The sequence below is a fragment of the Dreissena polymorpha genome, chromosome 3 (assembly GCF_020536995.1).
Source record: "Dreissena polymorpha isolate Duluth1 chromosome 3, UMN_Dpol_1.0, whole genome shotgun sequence".
NCBI classification, from domain to species: Eukaryota; Metazoa; Mollusca; class Bivalvia; order Myida; family Dreissenidae; genus Dreissena; species Dreissena polymorpha.
The window spans coordinates 65,752,531-65,768,981 of NC_068357.1; the positions used below are offsets into that span (position 1 = coordinate 65,752,531).

Below are 16,451 nucleotides of genomic sequence, written 5' to 3' on the forward strand. Positions count from 1 at the left end.
CACACTAATAATGTACTGTAAATGGGTACCCTACCCATAGTATTTGGTTGTGATGAAGGAACTTAAGCTTTTCACAGAAGAATCATATCAAAAGTTTTCATTATACAGTTTTTGTTTGGGTTTGATAGATTTGCTTTAATTATTAGCCCACATTAGAATATGCAGTCCACACAGGCTAATCAGGGATGACACTTTCTGCTTTTTGGTATTTTTAATTTAAAGGAAGTCTCTTCTTTGCACAATTCCTGTTAAGGCGGAAAGTGTCGTCCCTGATTTGCCTGTTCCGACTGCACAGGTTAGTCTGGGGTAACACTCAATGCATATGCATTAAGCCTGGTCTTCCCAGAATGAGGCTTATATGACTAATGTTTGTTTTCAGTGTCCGAGGACACACGTGCTACATGCAGTGAGCTGTGGGAGGCGGTGCTCTCTTTTCTCACCACGCTGCTTCAAATGCAGGGAGGTCCTGCTGTGGAGGTGCTTGCCATAGTGCTCAGTAAACAGTGGGAGCCAATCACAGGTTAGTTGTTGGAAGTATTTTTGTCCCCTACCGGTGAAACCGGAGGGGACTTATGGTTTGCGCTCTGTGTGTCAGTCTGTCAGTCAGTCAGTCTGTCTGTCACACTTTTCTGGATCCTGCGATAACTTTAAAAGTTCTTCATATTTTTTCATGAAACTTGAAACATGGATAGATTACAATATGGAGATTATGCACGTCATTTCATTTTGTTCCTACGTCAAGAATTCTGGTTGCTATGGCAACAAATATATATATATATATATAAAAATACTGACAATTGTGGAGTTTCACTGGTGGGGGACAATATTGCTCGGCAATCTCTTGTTCAGTCATTTTAAAGTACACAAGAGTTTGAGGACAGAACAAAATTAATACATGAACCGTTAAGACAGTGACTTTAAAAGAGTCATGTTCTTGTATTTTAAATAGAGGATATTTGTTTGTTATCGATTTTCGATTCAAGATTAATCAAAGAAATTCATATTTTCATGAGTGGTGCGTCCACGAGTTAAAATATTATTTATTCTATTATCACTTGTGAATTGAAAATAGATAATCTAATGAAACAAGCAAATGTTCGTTTTATTTAATGCTTTTCCACCGTTTTCTTATACATTTAAAACAGGTTCACAATGTTTATTCCCATTGATCCACACACCCCTATGTTGTGTTCCCTTTAATTTAGTACTCCATCTCCAATATTTTTCAGACTGCATTCAGCGTATCTTGGATGGTGAGTTTGCAAGCCGCACTCTGTACGTGATGTGTGTAGACTTCCTGTGTGTGCTTTGTGCTGAGGAAGGCAAACTGCAGGCTCGCCTGGGCAACGAGAAACAGGGGAGGGAATCCCTGACCAAGCTGCTCAACCTCCCAAGAGGTTCAGGTGGGTCAAGCTTATGTGGCTTTTAGTTGTAAATTTCAGGGATTATTTTGAAATAAGTTATAGATCCTTAATGGAATTGTCTAATATCTGTATCAACTATGTCAAACTGTGTGTGTTTTACTCAGCAGAACAATTTGATTAGTGATCTTCGAGAAAAGTATTAATTTTCTCAAATTGTCTCAGTTATAAACTGTTGTTGTAAAGCATGTTCTTCAAAAGGGGATTAATTTGTACCACATGTGAATTTTCATTAAAAAATTTAACTCTTACAAAGAGGAAAAAAAGGACATGTATGCGCTATATCTGATGTTTGCATTCATTTAAAAGTGACTGGCCAAAAAGATACTTTTACAGGTTTCATAATTGCATAATTCCCAAATTGTTAGACTTGAATTTAAATGAATGAATGAAGTTTAGCCCTACTATTAATATTTTGTAATGCTATCTGTTGTTGAGCCTACTTGTGTTAAGAGTGAATAAGCTGTTAAAATGGTTGAGTGTATGTGTGTGTTTGGTGCCTGTGTAGTTCATCCAAGGTTGTCTACAATTTTATTTCATCATTAATCTTTCAATTCTAAGATTTCTTACCTCAACCATTCAGCATATATCATACTTTGGAGAAGGTGTGTGACTTGTTAAACCAGTGAGCCTAGCCTAATTTTGTAAATAATCAACAATTCCAGACACAGAAAATACAGAATCTGGTCAAGTGACAGGAGGCTCAAGCTTCTGCAAGTCCCTGATAGCTTCCTGTGACCAGTTCATCCTCCGCAAGCAGGAGAGCTCACATTCAGGGGAGAGAATCCATGTGATTTCTGCATTGAAATGTCTGCTGGCCATATCACAGAGTGCCAAGGCTAAAGCTCTGGAACGTAAGGCTGTTGTTTTTGCCATGACAACATTTTGGTAGAAACATCCAAAGTGTTCTCTATTTATCTTGAAACCTTCACTTTATTTTGAAAAAAACAACAACACTATTGTTGATCTTATAGTCTTTCCAGATGTAAGTTTCATTTACAAATTTATTGAATGCAATTTGATGTTCATGTTTTAATTAAATGCAATAAGAAAACTTATTTATGTAACTTGCCTATGTAGAGTTGCCTATAACGATAGGCCTGTCCGTTCTTCTTTCTGTCCGTGTAAGGTTTACCCTAGTTGACATGTTATGTATACATGTATAGAGAATACTAGGTCGGTGCCGAATAAAGCAAAGTTTATTTTGCGAGGCTTAGAAAATCTGAACCACAAGCCTTGGCCAGTGGTTCGTATTTTCGTGCCGAGCAAAATACACTTTGCTTTATTCGGCACCGACCTAGTATTCGATTTATCCCATCAATTTTCATAGTTGTAAATTATTTCTTTAAAAATAGAATAGGAAAATCGAACTACACGGAAAATCGCAAAGTTATTTTAAGCAAACATTGTTTCATTATTTTAATCGTGCCGAGCCTAATACATTACAAAAAGATCAGTAAGTAACCTGTTTTTCTGTTTATCATACCTCTACGTCCCTGATTTTTAAGATATAATGAAAAAAAAAACACACTAAACAACTGCAGCTTTAGCGTGAAAGAATATGCATTGTGTCGTATGACGTGTTACTAATGACGTCACGAGAAGGCGCACTTAGTATTTGTAAATAATGTTTTTTTGCTTTTTGAGTTGCATTATGTGTTAAAAATATATATCATCTTGGTATCAAATTGTTTGTTTTGTTGAACCTGATTCGATTTTACTAAAAATGATTACTTTATAGTTGATTCCGAGTAATATGACCATTCTCCGCCTCGCGTGACAGCTATATTTCAGCACTGCCGAAATAGAAGAAAATTTATTCCACAGTGGTTTATTTTGACAATGCACGTCTGATGATGGGATAAATAATAAATATTGCTTCCTACAAAATGTTGATACTTGCATAAATATTATCAATGAACACTCAACATACCTTACCTTCTTTTGGACTAAGACTTACTCAGAAGGTACAAAGTTTTGTTTAACCTTAAATGAGGTGACTGGTCTAACATCAATCGTTTTTTCTACAAAACTAATATTCTTACATGGATGATATCTTTTAACACTATCAACACATCAAAGCACCTGACCACATGTTTGCCTTCACCTTACCCTACTCTTTGACAAATTCAGAATGTCAAAATTCTTGGTTAATCCAAACTGACCATACTGTTAACATAAATATAACTTATTAAAATGCTTTGATACTTCCATTCAGCTCTCAGCACACTCAATTACTTGACCTGGATTTGACCTTGAATTTTACCTTGTTTCTTTTCCAGTGGGTCTGGTTGAGAACCTCATGGAGCATGTGAAGCAGACGCATTCCAAGCTCAACTTGACCTCCCTGCAGACCAATAAGCAGGGGTCAAAGGTCAAAGACGAGCCTGCAGTTCAGGAACTTATTCTGACCTTTGACCTGTTGAGAAATTTCATGTACAGAAATGATGATGTGAAGGTGGGTATGAGGTGGAATAAATACAAAAACGAATTTAAAGATCATTCTGTTACTTTTGGATCAAATGTACCCAGGTATGTTTTGTTCTTAACAATTGAATACCAAGTTACAGAAGATTTTCAGAATGATGGACCCTGCAAAAAGTACTTGAATTTGTCAACCAGAAGTGCACCATAACTTTGGACTTTTTAGTTATGTATTTTAGTAATCAAATTATGAAAGAAATAGTTTGAAACTTAGGTACCACAACATTACTGAGGACGGAATAAATCATTCTTAGCCTTTGTCACCAATTATTTTATCAAAACAAAATCATTTGGCAATTATAGTTTAGACTTAAGTTTGAGATTTACAACTATGTTGTCATAGAGTCTTTAGACACTTCGTCCTCAATTATCACATACGTTGAAAAAACACATTGTGCCAATTGTTACACATTAACACGTTGTCCCCAATGTCATATATTTACACATTGTCCCCTATTGTCACATATTTACATTGTCCCCAATCGTCATATACAAATCCCTGTTGATACCCCGCATGTGTTCCAGATGGCCTGCTACCACTGCGGCCTCCACAGCCTGCTACATCGCCTCTGGTCTTGGTGTCAGCTAGATACGGGTCTCATGGCCTGTGCCGTGGCCCTGCTCACCACGTACACAGCTTCCTGTCCAGCTGGTAACAAGTCTGGTTTTCTTATAGTAACAGCTGGGTTTTTTTTGCATGCCAGAAGCATAATTATGTAATTTCATAAATGAGTTGATTTATTTAATGTTAAATTTAGTGTATTGATCCTTGTTTTTAAAAAGTTGGATTTTGTTAATCAGGTGAACAATTATTTATAAACACTTGCATAAAAAGTAATCAGTTAATGCAGTATTTTTTTAGCTTGGCGTTTTCGGAGAAAACCCGAGGTATTGTCATAGCCAGCTCATCGTGTAGTCCTCCGTCTGACTTCCGCTTCGTGCTAAACCCTTAACATTAGCTCTAAAATCAAAGTGCTTCCACCTACAACTTTGAAACTTCATATGTAGATGCACCTTGATGAGTTCTACAAGCCACACCAATTTTGGGGTCACTAGGTCTAAGTTCAAGGTCACTGTGACAAGCTTTAATTTATTCAAAACTGCACCCGTAGCCGAGCGTGGCACCCGCTATGCGGCGCTCTTGTTATACTAAATATCAGATTTAATGCTTATAATAAATGATAAGCCACTTATTTTTTTTTTATAAATTACTTAAAGCCAAGAATCAGTTAATTGGTCCTCACAAGAGTAACCACTGACAACATTAACCCAGCAGGGGACTAATGTGATAAAGCTTTTGTTATCCTTGCAAGCAAGTTAAGAAAGACCTTAAATATAGAGGCAATTTAGCTGCCATTTAAATCCATTTGGGCTGAAAAATATTAGGACATTTTATTTGTTTACTGTTATGTTAAATTGTAAATATTCACTTTTTTCATAATTAATGTTTTCTAAAGGGAAAAATGTAAGTGGTTGTAAACATTGATTCATATGATTGAAAAATAAATTATTAAAATAGGAGGTTTTACTAAATGAAAAAAGTACATGTACATTTTTGGTTTTAGCTACCAGCTCCTTAGCCTACACCAGCCTAGGGGTCACACAGGGGTTGCCCCAGGGCAAGTCAGGGCTGAGCCCAAACTCTCTGGTGCACTGTGTGATCAAGCACACCTGCAAGGAGGGCCTCAAGGAGCCCATGGTGAAGAGCCTGTTTGGTCTGCTTGCCAACCTAGCCCTGTCTGCCGAGTGTAGAAACATCATCTGGAAGGTATGGTAAAAAGTACACAAAGTATGAAACAGACAACAGATTAGAATATATCGCCCCCCCCCCCCCCTGGATGCAAAAAGGTACCATGTGACATTGAAATTAGAAGGCACATGGTACAGTTTTGCATCAATGGGGAAATATGGTTCTTTCGAATTTTTTAGGTATATTTTTACACTGGACACATGATATTAAACCTTCCATCTGCTGTTGCTTAATAAAGACAATTTGGAAGATATTTGACACTCTTATAATTGATGAGAATACTAATAAGAAAATATTTTTCTTGGAACTTATCCCAAATCTCTTGCACAGATCCTTCATAGGCCTTCTACTTGAACTTTAATTTTGCTTCCATACTCTGACATCTTGAAAAATAAGAAACAAAAAAGGTTGTTTCGTACTTGAAAGTTGAAAAGAAAGCTTGCTTTATACAAGAACCAATTCCTTCAGTATAGAGAACTTCTTCAACTAACAAATAAAAACATATGCTATGTTGAATCTGCGATGAACACCTTTCACGTAAATTTAGAATAGACTGACACATGTGGTATTATCACCTGTAATTGGATCCTGTCAATTTATAAGATTTTGTTCTACCGTTTTTTGCGTTTCTAACTTACTTGATTAAAAAATATTGTATTACTGTAGTTTATAATGTAAACTGATTTTTAACAAAAAGCACTTATTTTAAAATAACAGAGTAACTTCCTGCAAGACTTCAGCAACCTTAACCCAAAGCGCTCGAAGGCATTCAAGTCTAAAGGGAAACAATACCTCACTGAGACGCTGTGGCTAGAGTTACTTCTCAACCTGTCCTTTTCCTTGGAGGGTCAACAGATGATCCTGAAAATTCCAGGTACAGTGACAATCAATTGATTGTGTATGGGGGTAGAGGGCGGGGGGAGTAACCACAGATATTCATGTTTTATTCTGCTGACAAAGTGCTAAAGGTTTTACAAGACAAGTTCCTTACAATAATTATTTCTGACTAGCCAAATTGATAGAAAGAAGAGCTTATAGTGCCTATTTACTATTTACTTAATATGGGTTGCAGTGGTGTAATGTACATAAGTGACCACACTATCAGGAATACAGCGTTATCCATCTATCTGAGAACCACTTAAATGATCTTGTTAGACAAAATAATAATGGATCTGTGAAAAAGCCATTAGCTATATTAACATTGCTTTTGAGATTAATTCAAGCTGAAATTTTATGTTCAATTGTATATTCAATTGTTAATTCAGGGCCGGGATTTCTCTTCTTTTAAGCTGTTTTAGTATTTTATATTAATAGCTTTACAAAATAGATATATGTTTTGAATAAATTTTCTTGATCTATTGAAATATGAAGATTTTCGTGGAATATGGATGGGGTATTTTTTCCCTTTAGGTGTATCCAAATTTATGTAAAAAGTAAACTAATTTACAATCCCTTTCCTGGCCTACAGACTGTGTGGACATTCTACTGGAGTTTTTGGAGAGCCCCCAGTCTGGTCTGCAGGAGTCCGCTGTCGTGGTGATACGTAACCTCTGCTGCCACACCAGTAACAAGCCTAAACTCCTGGCTAGTGGTATGTAACCTCTGCTGTCACACCAGAAACAAGCTTCAACTGCTCGCTAGTGTTACACCAGTATCAAGCTTAAACTTCTCACTAGTGGTATAAAATCCTGCTGCCACACAATTTAAAAACCTAAACTGCTGGCTGGTGGTATGTAACCTCCGCTGCCACTCCAGTTACAAGCCTTAACTGCTAGCTTGTGGTATGTTACCTCTGCTGTCACACCAGTAACAAGCTTAAACTGCTTGCTAGTGGTATGTGGTCCATTTGCTGATGCTGAATATGCAAGTGGCTACAATAATACATATTTTGGCAACACAAATATTTTTCTAATGTTGTTACTTCTGTTTCTTAAGTCACATACAAAATTCTACTATTTTATCTAAGAGATATAGAAATTTGTAATGTTAAAACTGCTCTTTCAAAAAATCACATAAAATACCTTGCTTGAGTTGACTTTAAATGTCTTTTGGACAAAAATGGCTAAAGATTTTAGAAAATCAAATGCCTGGGCAAAAACATGTCTCTGTTTGGTCTAGTGTCAAATCGCTAGAACTTAAACAAAAAGTTTTTTTGCCTGAAAAGTTGTTTTTCTGGATAGCAAGTCATTTCACATTTACTGTACACCATGAAAACGATCTTTCCACAAAAACCAAGCTCATTTACTACAAATATCCCCCCCCCACTCCCCCGCACACACCCAAAAAAATATTGGCCTGCAATCAATCATCCAGTAAACATGCACTTTGACTTTAAATGTAAAATAATAAATGTTCACAACTGTACTCCTGAATTGTTGTTTTTCCAGAAAAATTGTTGCCAAGGTTACTCCAGTGTGTCGAGTCTGACATGGAAAAGTTGAGGACAGGGGCTGCGTCTGCCCTCTGGGCCCTGGTCTACAACAACCAGAAGGTGAGATCATGTATGCCCTGTTCTGGGAAAGCTGGGCTTAATTCATGTGCGTTAATCGTTTTCTCTGATTAGCCTGTGCAGTCTTCAAAGGCTAATCAGGGACGAACTTTTCCTCTAGACTGGATTTTTTTTAGAAGAGGCATTCTTTATATAAAGAATTTCATAAAAACAGAATGTGTCTCCCTCATTAGCCTGTGTGGACTGCTCAGTCTTGTGTCTCCCTCATTAGCCTGTGTGGACTGCTCAGTCTTGTGTCTCCCTCATTAGCCTGTGTGGACTGCTCAGTCTTGTGTCTCCCTCATTAGCCTGTGTGGACTGCTCAGTCTTGTGTCTCCCTCATTAGCCTGTGTGGACTGCTCAGTCTTGTGTCTCCCTCATTAGCCTGTGTGGACTGCTCAGTCTTGTGTCTCCCTCATTAGCCTGTGTGGACTGCTCAGTCTTGTGTCAACCTCATTAGCCTGTGTGGACTGCAATGTGTCTCCCTCATTAGCCTGTGTGGACTGCTCAGGCTTGTGTCTCCCTCATTAGCCTGTGTGGACTGCTCAGGCTTGTGTCTCCCTCATTAGCCTGTGTGGACTGCTCAGTCTTGTGTCTTCCTCATTAGCCTGTGTGGACTGTTCAGTCTTGTGTCTCCCTCATTAGCCTGTGTGGACTGCTCAGTCTTGTGTCTCCCTCATTAGCCTGTGTGGGCTGCAATGTGTCTCCCTCATTAGCCTGTGTGGACTGCTCAGTCTTGTGTCTCCCTCATTAGCCTGTGTGGACTGCTCAGTCTTGTGTCTCCCTCATTAGCATGTGTGGACTGCTCAGTCTTGTGTCTCCCTCATTAGCCTGTGTGGACTGCAATGTGGCTCCCTCATTAGCCTGTGTGGACTGCAATGTGTCTCCCTCATTAGCCTGTGTGGACTGCAATGTGTCTCCCTCATTAGCCTGTGTGGACTGCAATGTGGCTCCCTCATTAGCCTGTGTGGACTGCAATGTGTCTCCCTCATTAGCCTGTGTGGACTGCAATGTGGCTCTCTCATTAGCCTGTGTGGACTGCAATGTGGCTCCCTCATTAGCCTGTGTGGACTGCAATGTGTCTCCCTCATTAGCCTGTGTGGACTGCAATGTGTCTCCCTCATTAGCCTGTGTGGACTGCAATGTGTCTCCCTCATTAGCCTGTGTGGACTGCAATGTGTCTCCCTCATTAGCCTGTGTGGACTGCAATGTGTCTCCCTCATTAGCCTGTGTGGACTGCAATGTGTCTCCCTCATTAGCCTGTGTGGACTGCTCAGGCTAATCATGGATGACATTTTGTGCACATTCATTAAGCCAAGTTTTCGCAGAATCAGGCACATGGGACCTTCATCTTTTGTACCTCTTTTCGTTTTACAACTGTACAATCCCATTTTATATTTATAGGATGTATCAATTTTGATGAGGGCTTGATTTTAAAATTACAATCTGCATGTTGACCTGTTTTGTTATTTAATCTAGTGCATGTTTGTTTGGTGTAATAAACTAAATATCATAGACATTTTTGAGGTATGATTAATATTGCCACCTTTGAAGATAAATATTAATCTCAGCTTTTGGCCTTGGTTCTCATTACTTTCTACAACAATGTATTTTCTACTTTGCCCCTCAACTGCCCATGATATTTTATAAAACATGGGCTTTATTTGGAGAAAACTGACCTAAATGTAAGTACGTCTGCACAGGCTAACCAAGGGCCTCACTTTCACTTTAAGAAATTTTTCATTTGAAGGAAGTCTCTTGTAAACAAAAATCTGGAAAGTATCTTCCCTGATTAGCCTGTGCGGACTTCAAATGCATCAAACCCTTTCAGTTCGGGAACCGAATTTTGAAGGCCTTTGCAAACAGTTTGGATCCAGATGAGACGCCACAGAATGTGGCGTCTCATCAGGAACCAAACTGTTTGCTATTCTGATAATATTCTTTGAAAAAAATCGAAGAAAATGCTAATTTTAGAAATGCAGCAGACGACATTTTAGCAGACAACAAATTTTCAAGCATGCAAAGGGCTAAACCCTTTTTTCCAGAGCTTGGTTCTTATAATATTTATCTGGCCCATTCAGGCGAAGGTGGTCATGAAGAACTGCAACGTGGCTGCTAAGCTGCAGGAGATGCTGTCAAGTTGGGAGGACGACACTGGGCCTCTGTCAGACACCTGTCTACTGGACATAAATGCAGTGATCACCACCGTCAGTGAATAGATCGCCACCGTGAATAAACAGATTATCACTGTCAGTGAATAGACTCCGCAAAGGGCTACACTTCATAAAAACTCACTGGTGGTACAAATGAGTCTTGTTATTGGAAACTTGGCATAATGCTTTAGGTTAAAGTGTCTGCCATTGTAAAATTGGTTATAAAAATCTCTTTGCGCATAAATCGTTATTGTTTGTATGAATTATTAGTTGATCACATATGACAGCATTTGTTTTATGTTTAGATTAGATGTTTTTTTCTGAAGCTGTGAAGATTAAGAGTTACTTTCTTTACATTTATAAGAAAAACTTTCTAAATGAAAGACATTTGTAAGATACTAAGAAAATCGCAACATATAAAGTTAAATAAACTATGCATACATATTTTTTGGTAATAGACAAATATGCTTAGTCAGTAATTGTATCCTAATTTAAGTGGGTCATACAATGTTAAGTACCAATGATTCAAATGCCTCCTGTAAATAGGAATGTGCTATTATGACATTAGACTGAGTTTGTCAATTAGTTACAAATCTTAGCCTTGTTCTTTATAAAATATGTGTGTTGTTAACTTGTGTAATAAGTAAGGATGCTATGTCCATTGAATAGTATTCTATAAAAATATGCTGTGTGGTTAATTTAAGCGCAAGAACAGTAGCTTTCATGATGTATAACCTCTTTGTTCCTTTAGTCTGACTATTGGTCTGTTTGGAAACTTGCCCTGACTTGAAGGCCACCAATTATTTTAGGAGTTCACAATTATTTTAGGAGTTCAAAATAACCTTGTGTGCACATGTCTTACTCATGTAAAATCATTTACTGAACGCAAGACTGCAAACTTTGAATGTCAAGTCATGCTGACTCTTTTGCTGAACTTCATTAAATTAATGTGCTTTTGAAGACATCAAAATAAATGCTACACTAGAGTAGATGAAACATCTTATGTTTCACACAAGAATCATATACAAAATAAAAGCACTTTGTCAAAATTTTGCCCTTTTTTGCATAATTATGCTGATCATTTTTAGTGTAAATGCAGTATTTGGAGGAATTTTCACATTGAATCCGTGTGGTAGTTAAATTAACTCTAGCAGTAAAATAAAGTGTCAGAACATTTTCTGTGATAGGTTTAGAAAGTTCAGTAAAGATTTGATGAATATAGCATTACTTTTAATCAGTAGCGGATATATGTTTATTGTAAGGTTGGCACTGTTCATTCAACACTTATTTATTAATTCATATTTTGAACAAATAAAATATAAATTTAAGGAAGGCATTAAACAATTGTAATCAGAGAGATAACTGAACTTATACTTGTTTATTCATTTGAACATAACTTTCAGCGTTCAAATTTGCCCCATTTTGTACATTTTATGTTTTCCGTCCAATTGTATCGTGCTGAGGATAAATAGAAAGATTTGTTGTAGTATTTATGTAATAAACACAAAAAAGGTTTGTTCAGTCACATTCCTTCTATAGTATGTGTAATGTAGTTTTGTGTGATGTGCTGTGTGTGCTTATACACATAGTTGCCACGGTTACTGCAGTGTGTTGAGTCTGACATGGAGAAGTTGAGGACAGGGGCTGCGTCTACCCTCCGGGCCCTGATCTACAACAACCAGAAGACACCCTGCAGTCATAATGAAACTACGATAATGGTAGCAAGAAATATCCTTTTTTAAAGATGCTGGGTGCATATCCCTATCGTGAAAATTAAGGTTGAAATAAAACGTTTTAATTAAAAAAAATGATTTTGTTTATAGTTGATATCAAACACATCAAATGGGCCATTAAATACAAAAGCAGTCTGCTTTTATTTCACTACGATGCATCTATCGCTAGCTATTAGTGACCCCATCATAAAAACACCATGGTGTGAAAGCGCGATAAAATCAATAATTTGCCGATAGATCGCTGATAAGGTGTCAAAAACAACACTGGATCACTTGACTAGTAGATATGGTTTGTTAATTGGTGGCAATAAAGAGATTAGCAATGATAATTTAAGCCAGACAGAGCTTGATAAGCGAATTTTATTGTGAACTTATAGAAAAAAGGTCGTTTTTCTTAATTTGACAATCTAACCACAATACTTTACGACAGAAAATTTAAGTTAGACTAATATATAAGGGAGCTGGCCGATGTCTGATCTATATGAGATAACTTGACGCTGAAATGGATAAAAAAGGGATCACCACAGCAGGTTGCTAATACACAATGTAGACTTCCGCTGTTTTATTGTTGTAACATGTTTGTTTAGAACGCATAGGCAAAATAATATGGAATCCAATTTTGAAATAAAAATTCGTCTGGAAAGCGCCGTTGACTTTATAATTGAAGAGCATAGATGACATCAAAGTCGATGAAGTGATTTTCTAGACAACTGGAGATAACTGAGGACGACACATACAATTAAGTAAATAATAAAACAGCTAATAAGCATCCCATGGAGGCAGATAATATCTTACTTAAAAGTCAACAGATAAGTTCAGGCTAAAAATCGTATTTTATAAAGGAATGTAATTGCATCTCTGTCCCATTAGATGTCTTGCAAGTGAATGTTTATTTCAAATGTAGTATGTGCTGTTATAGAAACCAACTTTGCGCCCAAATTATTAAGTTATTTAATAACGTGCATTGAATTTTTTTCCTGGTATGTGAGACTTTAAACTTGTATTATACTGTGAAAAGCACCCATGTTACTTCACCGATGTTATTTCCTTGAAGACAATTACATACGGACAAGTTTTTAATGTACACACATTCAAATAGACATACATTATGGCAAATAATCGTATCAATTTAATATTTATCAAGCATCTTACTGAATGACCAGGATGGTTTAATCGCCTTTCAATTAAATATATATTTTTAGTAATTTACACTTTATCAATTGAGAACGTTTTTTTAATAATTTTATTTAGGGAGGGAGGGAGGGAGGGAGGGAGGGAGAAACGAAGGAAGGAAGGAAGGAAGGAAGGAAATAAAGAAGGAAGGAAGGAAGGAAGGAAGGAAGTGAATGAATAAATGAACGAACGAACGAATAAATTATCGAACGAACGAACGAACGAAAAAAAGAATTAACCAAAGAACAAATTAAAAAAAAGAACGAAATAACAAAAGAACAAACAAACGAACAAACAAACGAACGAACGAACCGAGGAACGAATCAAAGAACGAACGAACCAACCAACCAACAAACAATAAACAAACGCACGAATGCACAAACGAACAAACAAACGGAGGAACGGGCGGATGGACGGATGGAACGATAATTGAATAAATTAATTTATAATTAGATAAATATATGGGTTAATAATTAAAAAAATAAAATAAATAAAATTACGTTCACACTTCTTGTTTGTTATTATTTTTGCTATTGCATACTTAAATATAAGTTAACTACATGTATCAACAAATGCATAGTGTATTTCAATATTATGAATCTATTGTACATTTCACAGGTATTACAAATAAACCACGCGGTAACAAGATTCACGTTAGCATTTATTATAATCAATCTTAAAATGTTCTAAATTCGTTGAACAAAATATAAGTTTATAACCAATATTTCCATTCTTTACTGGTTTAAGACCTAAAAAGGCGTGTTTCTTTCATTATTATTAATAAATAATCGAGAAGATCGAGATGCCGTAGCCTAATCCCTTTTCCTTCGATATCTAATTATAGACTATTTATTTATAGATCTTTGAGCCAGGTTATCTAGAGGCTAACCCCATACCAAATGGTATGCTGGTAATACCATTGCCTGTCCGTACAGGCTAACTCCGTTAACCTAAGGCCTGTCGAACAGACTAACTCGAGTCGTATCGGGTGACTAATAGCTTTAATATACCGAACCATGAAACTCCGGAATTTTTTAAGAGAAAAAATATTGTTCTTAACCACTACTTTCATAACATGACACCATAACCATACCATTAGGTCTTTTCGTAATTACGAAGTTGTCTCCCATTCGGGAAGGTATCACGAGTATCCCGTGTAAAACGCGGTCCGTCTAACATGCGAATATGACTCATATCCGCGGATTGACCGAAAAGTGCGGATATGGACGAATACAGGCAATATCGACACTTTGTCTGCAATGTGTAATAAAAAAACACAATATGGGTTAAATATGTTAGTATTGTCTCAAAATATAACAATTTAATAGACATTATCATTTTTCCAACTCTTAATTCATATCCGCGAACATGACGAAGTGCCAGAAGATTTTTTTAGGGCTACACACCATATACAATATACCCATGCCGACACCACATATGTTTTGTTGAATAAGTTTACATAATGTTTATATAATATACTGAATGTATCATTATTCTTGATGTCGTCTCAAAACTTTAGTATTTAGATAAACGATATGCTTTAGAAAATATTACAATATTTTTGGCCGATTACCGCCAGACCACAAGTAATTAATGATGTTACTTTTTCCCTGGTTATAATTTTATTTGATATAAAAATGTTTATATACTGAATGGTATGAATGCAGTAAATATTGTCTGAAATTTTACTGTTTCAAGTGGCATTTTTCATTTGAAAATAAATGATGATTTTAAATGCGCGAATATGATAAAATCGACGAATGTGGTTTATCCAATAAAGGATCTATATTTGAAGTGCTATAATAACTTTATGTAAGGTAAAAATATCTTATATTCGATTGTTACTATTTATTTTATGCTTTCCGGTGGTTTATTGAGAAATATAAGTGAATGGAAACTGATAATGTCAATGTTTCAAACAGTGAAAATTAACAGTGAAAAATATCGATAATTTTCACTTTTTACTGTGAAATGACGACATTTTTTTGACGAAATGACGTCATTATCCCACCGAAAATCTTTAGTTAAACTCTTAAACAATATGTCCCGATTATCGTAATTCCGTCTTGACAGAGTTGTCGTTCGTGCGGGTAGGTATAACTACTTCCGGTGTTAAGGAAAACAATGGGGAAATACTACTGGTCAATCGTCAAATGCCTTATTTGTAGCGGTATAATAGGTACATTTTCAACAAAAGTAACATTACATAAATTGCCTAAATACGCATTACAAGAAAAGCTTGGATGACAGCAATTAGCCGGAAAACTTGGTTTCCAACGGCGTATACTCAAGTCTGTTCCGACCACTTTCGAGACGGAATCGGTCCAAACTCTGTTGACCGAAACAAAATTCCTACTGAAAATTTTCCTCAGCGCAAAGTAGTAACAAAACATGAAAGAAAGCAGTGTATATTAAGGCAGCCACTTCCGGAAAATATCTCTGTCACCTCTGCCCTACATTTCCATTCGTAAGTACCAGACAGGTGACATGTTTTGTAGTCAATATCCAAAATGTCCACATCATGTTCATAAAACCATTATAGTTGCACTGTTATTGAAAAGCAATGCATGTCCCGCTAAAATATTATATTTATCGTTTATATTATGTTTTATAAGTGAATGTAACAGCTGTAATATTAATCTTAAACATATAGGCTTCGTATTTTAACATTTCGGGATATTGGATATGAACTGTTGAAATATTAACGACAAATCTAAAAAATTTGCGGGACATGCATTGCTTTTCAATAACAGCGCTAATATAATGGTTATACTCATTCTTGAAACATTTAAATGTAGCACTACGATATCCTTTGTTTATTTGAATAAATACAATAACGTGCAATTTTTTACGTACCAGTAAACTATAATGTATAGTAACAAACAAATATAAGATATTTCACCTTGCATATTTTATACATATTGTGTATTATTCATTGAACATTGAAATGAACATTACAGAAAAAGTGTCGATATTGCTTATATTCGTCCATATCCGCACTTTTCGGTCATATCCGCGGATATGAGTCATATACGCATTTAAGACGGACCGCTTTTTACTCGGGATACTCGTGATACCTTCCCGAATGGGAGAAAACTTCTTAATAACGAAAATCCCGAATTATTAAAACTGGGCTCACCGCAATGGAACAGTCAAAGCAAAGCATTTGGGGTTTAAACCTGTGTGCGGCTGGTTAAACCTCACACCTATCCCAGTATAAATCACAAAATAAATTAAACAATTCTTTCG

General features: G+C 36.4%; 1 protein-coding gene across 2 annotated transcripts in view; it reads left to right on the forward strand.

Moving 5' to 3' along the window:
* Positions 1-11,811, forward strand: part of LOC127874525 (rotatin-like) — a 96,283-nt gene extending 84,472 nt beyond the window's left edge. The window contains exons 37-46 of one of the 2 annotated variants that reach the window (XM_052418892.1): positions 380-520; positions 1,230-1,403; positions 2,087-2,275; positions 3,704-3,879; positions 4,431-4,557; positions 5,471-5,673; positions 6,373-6,529; positions 7,124-7,246; positions 8,043-8,146; positions 10,225-11,811. In XM_052418892.1, the coding sequence (XP_052274852.1) occupies positions 380-520; positions 1,230-1,403; positions 2,087-2,275; positions 3,704-3,879; positions 4,431-4,557; positions 5,471-5,673; positions 6,373-6,529; positions 7,124-7,246; positions 8,043-8,146; positions 10,225-10,362 (1,532 nt within the window). In that variant the 3' untranslated portion in view covers positions 10,363-11,811. Of the gene's footprint in view, positions 1-379; positions 521-1,229; positions 1,404-2,086; positions 2,276-3,703; positions 3,880-4,430; positions 4,558-5,470; positions 5,674-6,372; positions 6,554-7,123; positions 7,247-8,042; positions 8,147-10,224 lie in introns of those variants that run through there. The other variant, XM_052418893.1, reaches the window with a different exon arrangement.
* The last annotated feature ends 4,640 nt before the right edge of the window (positions 11,812-16,451 follow it).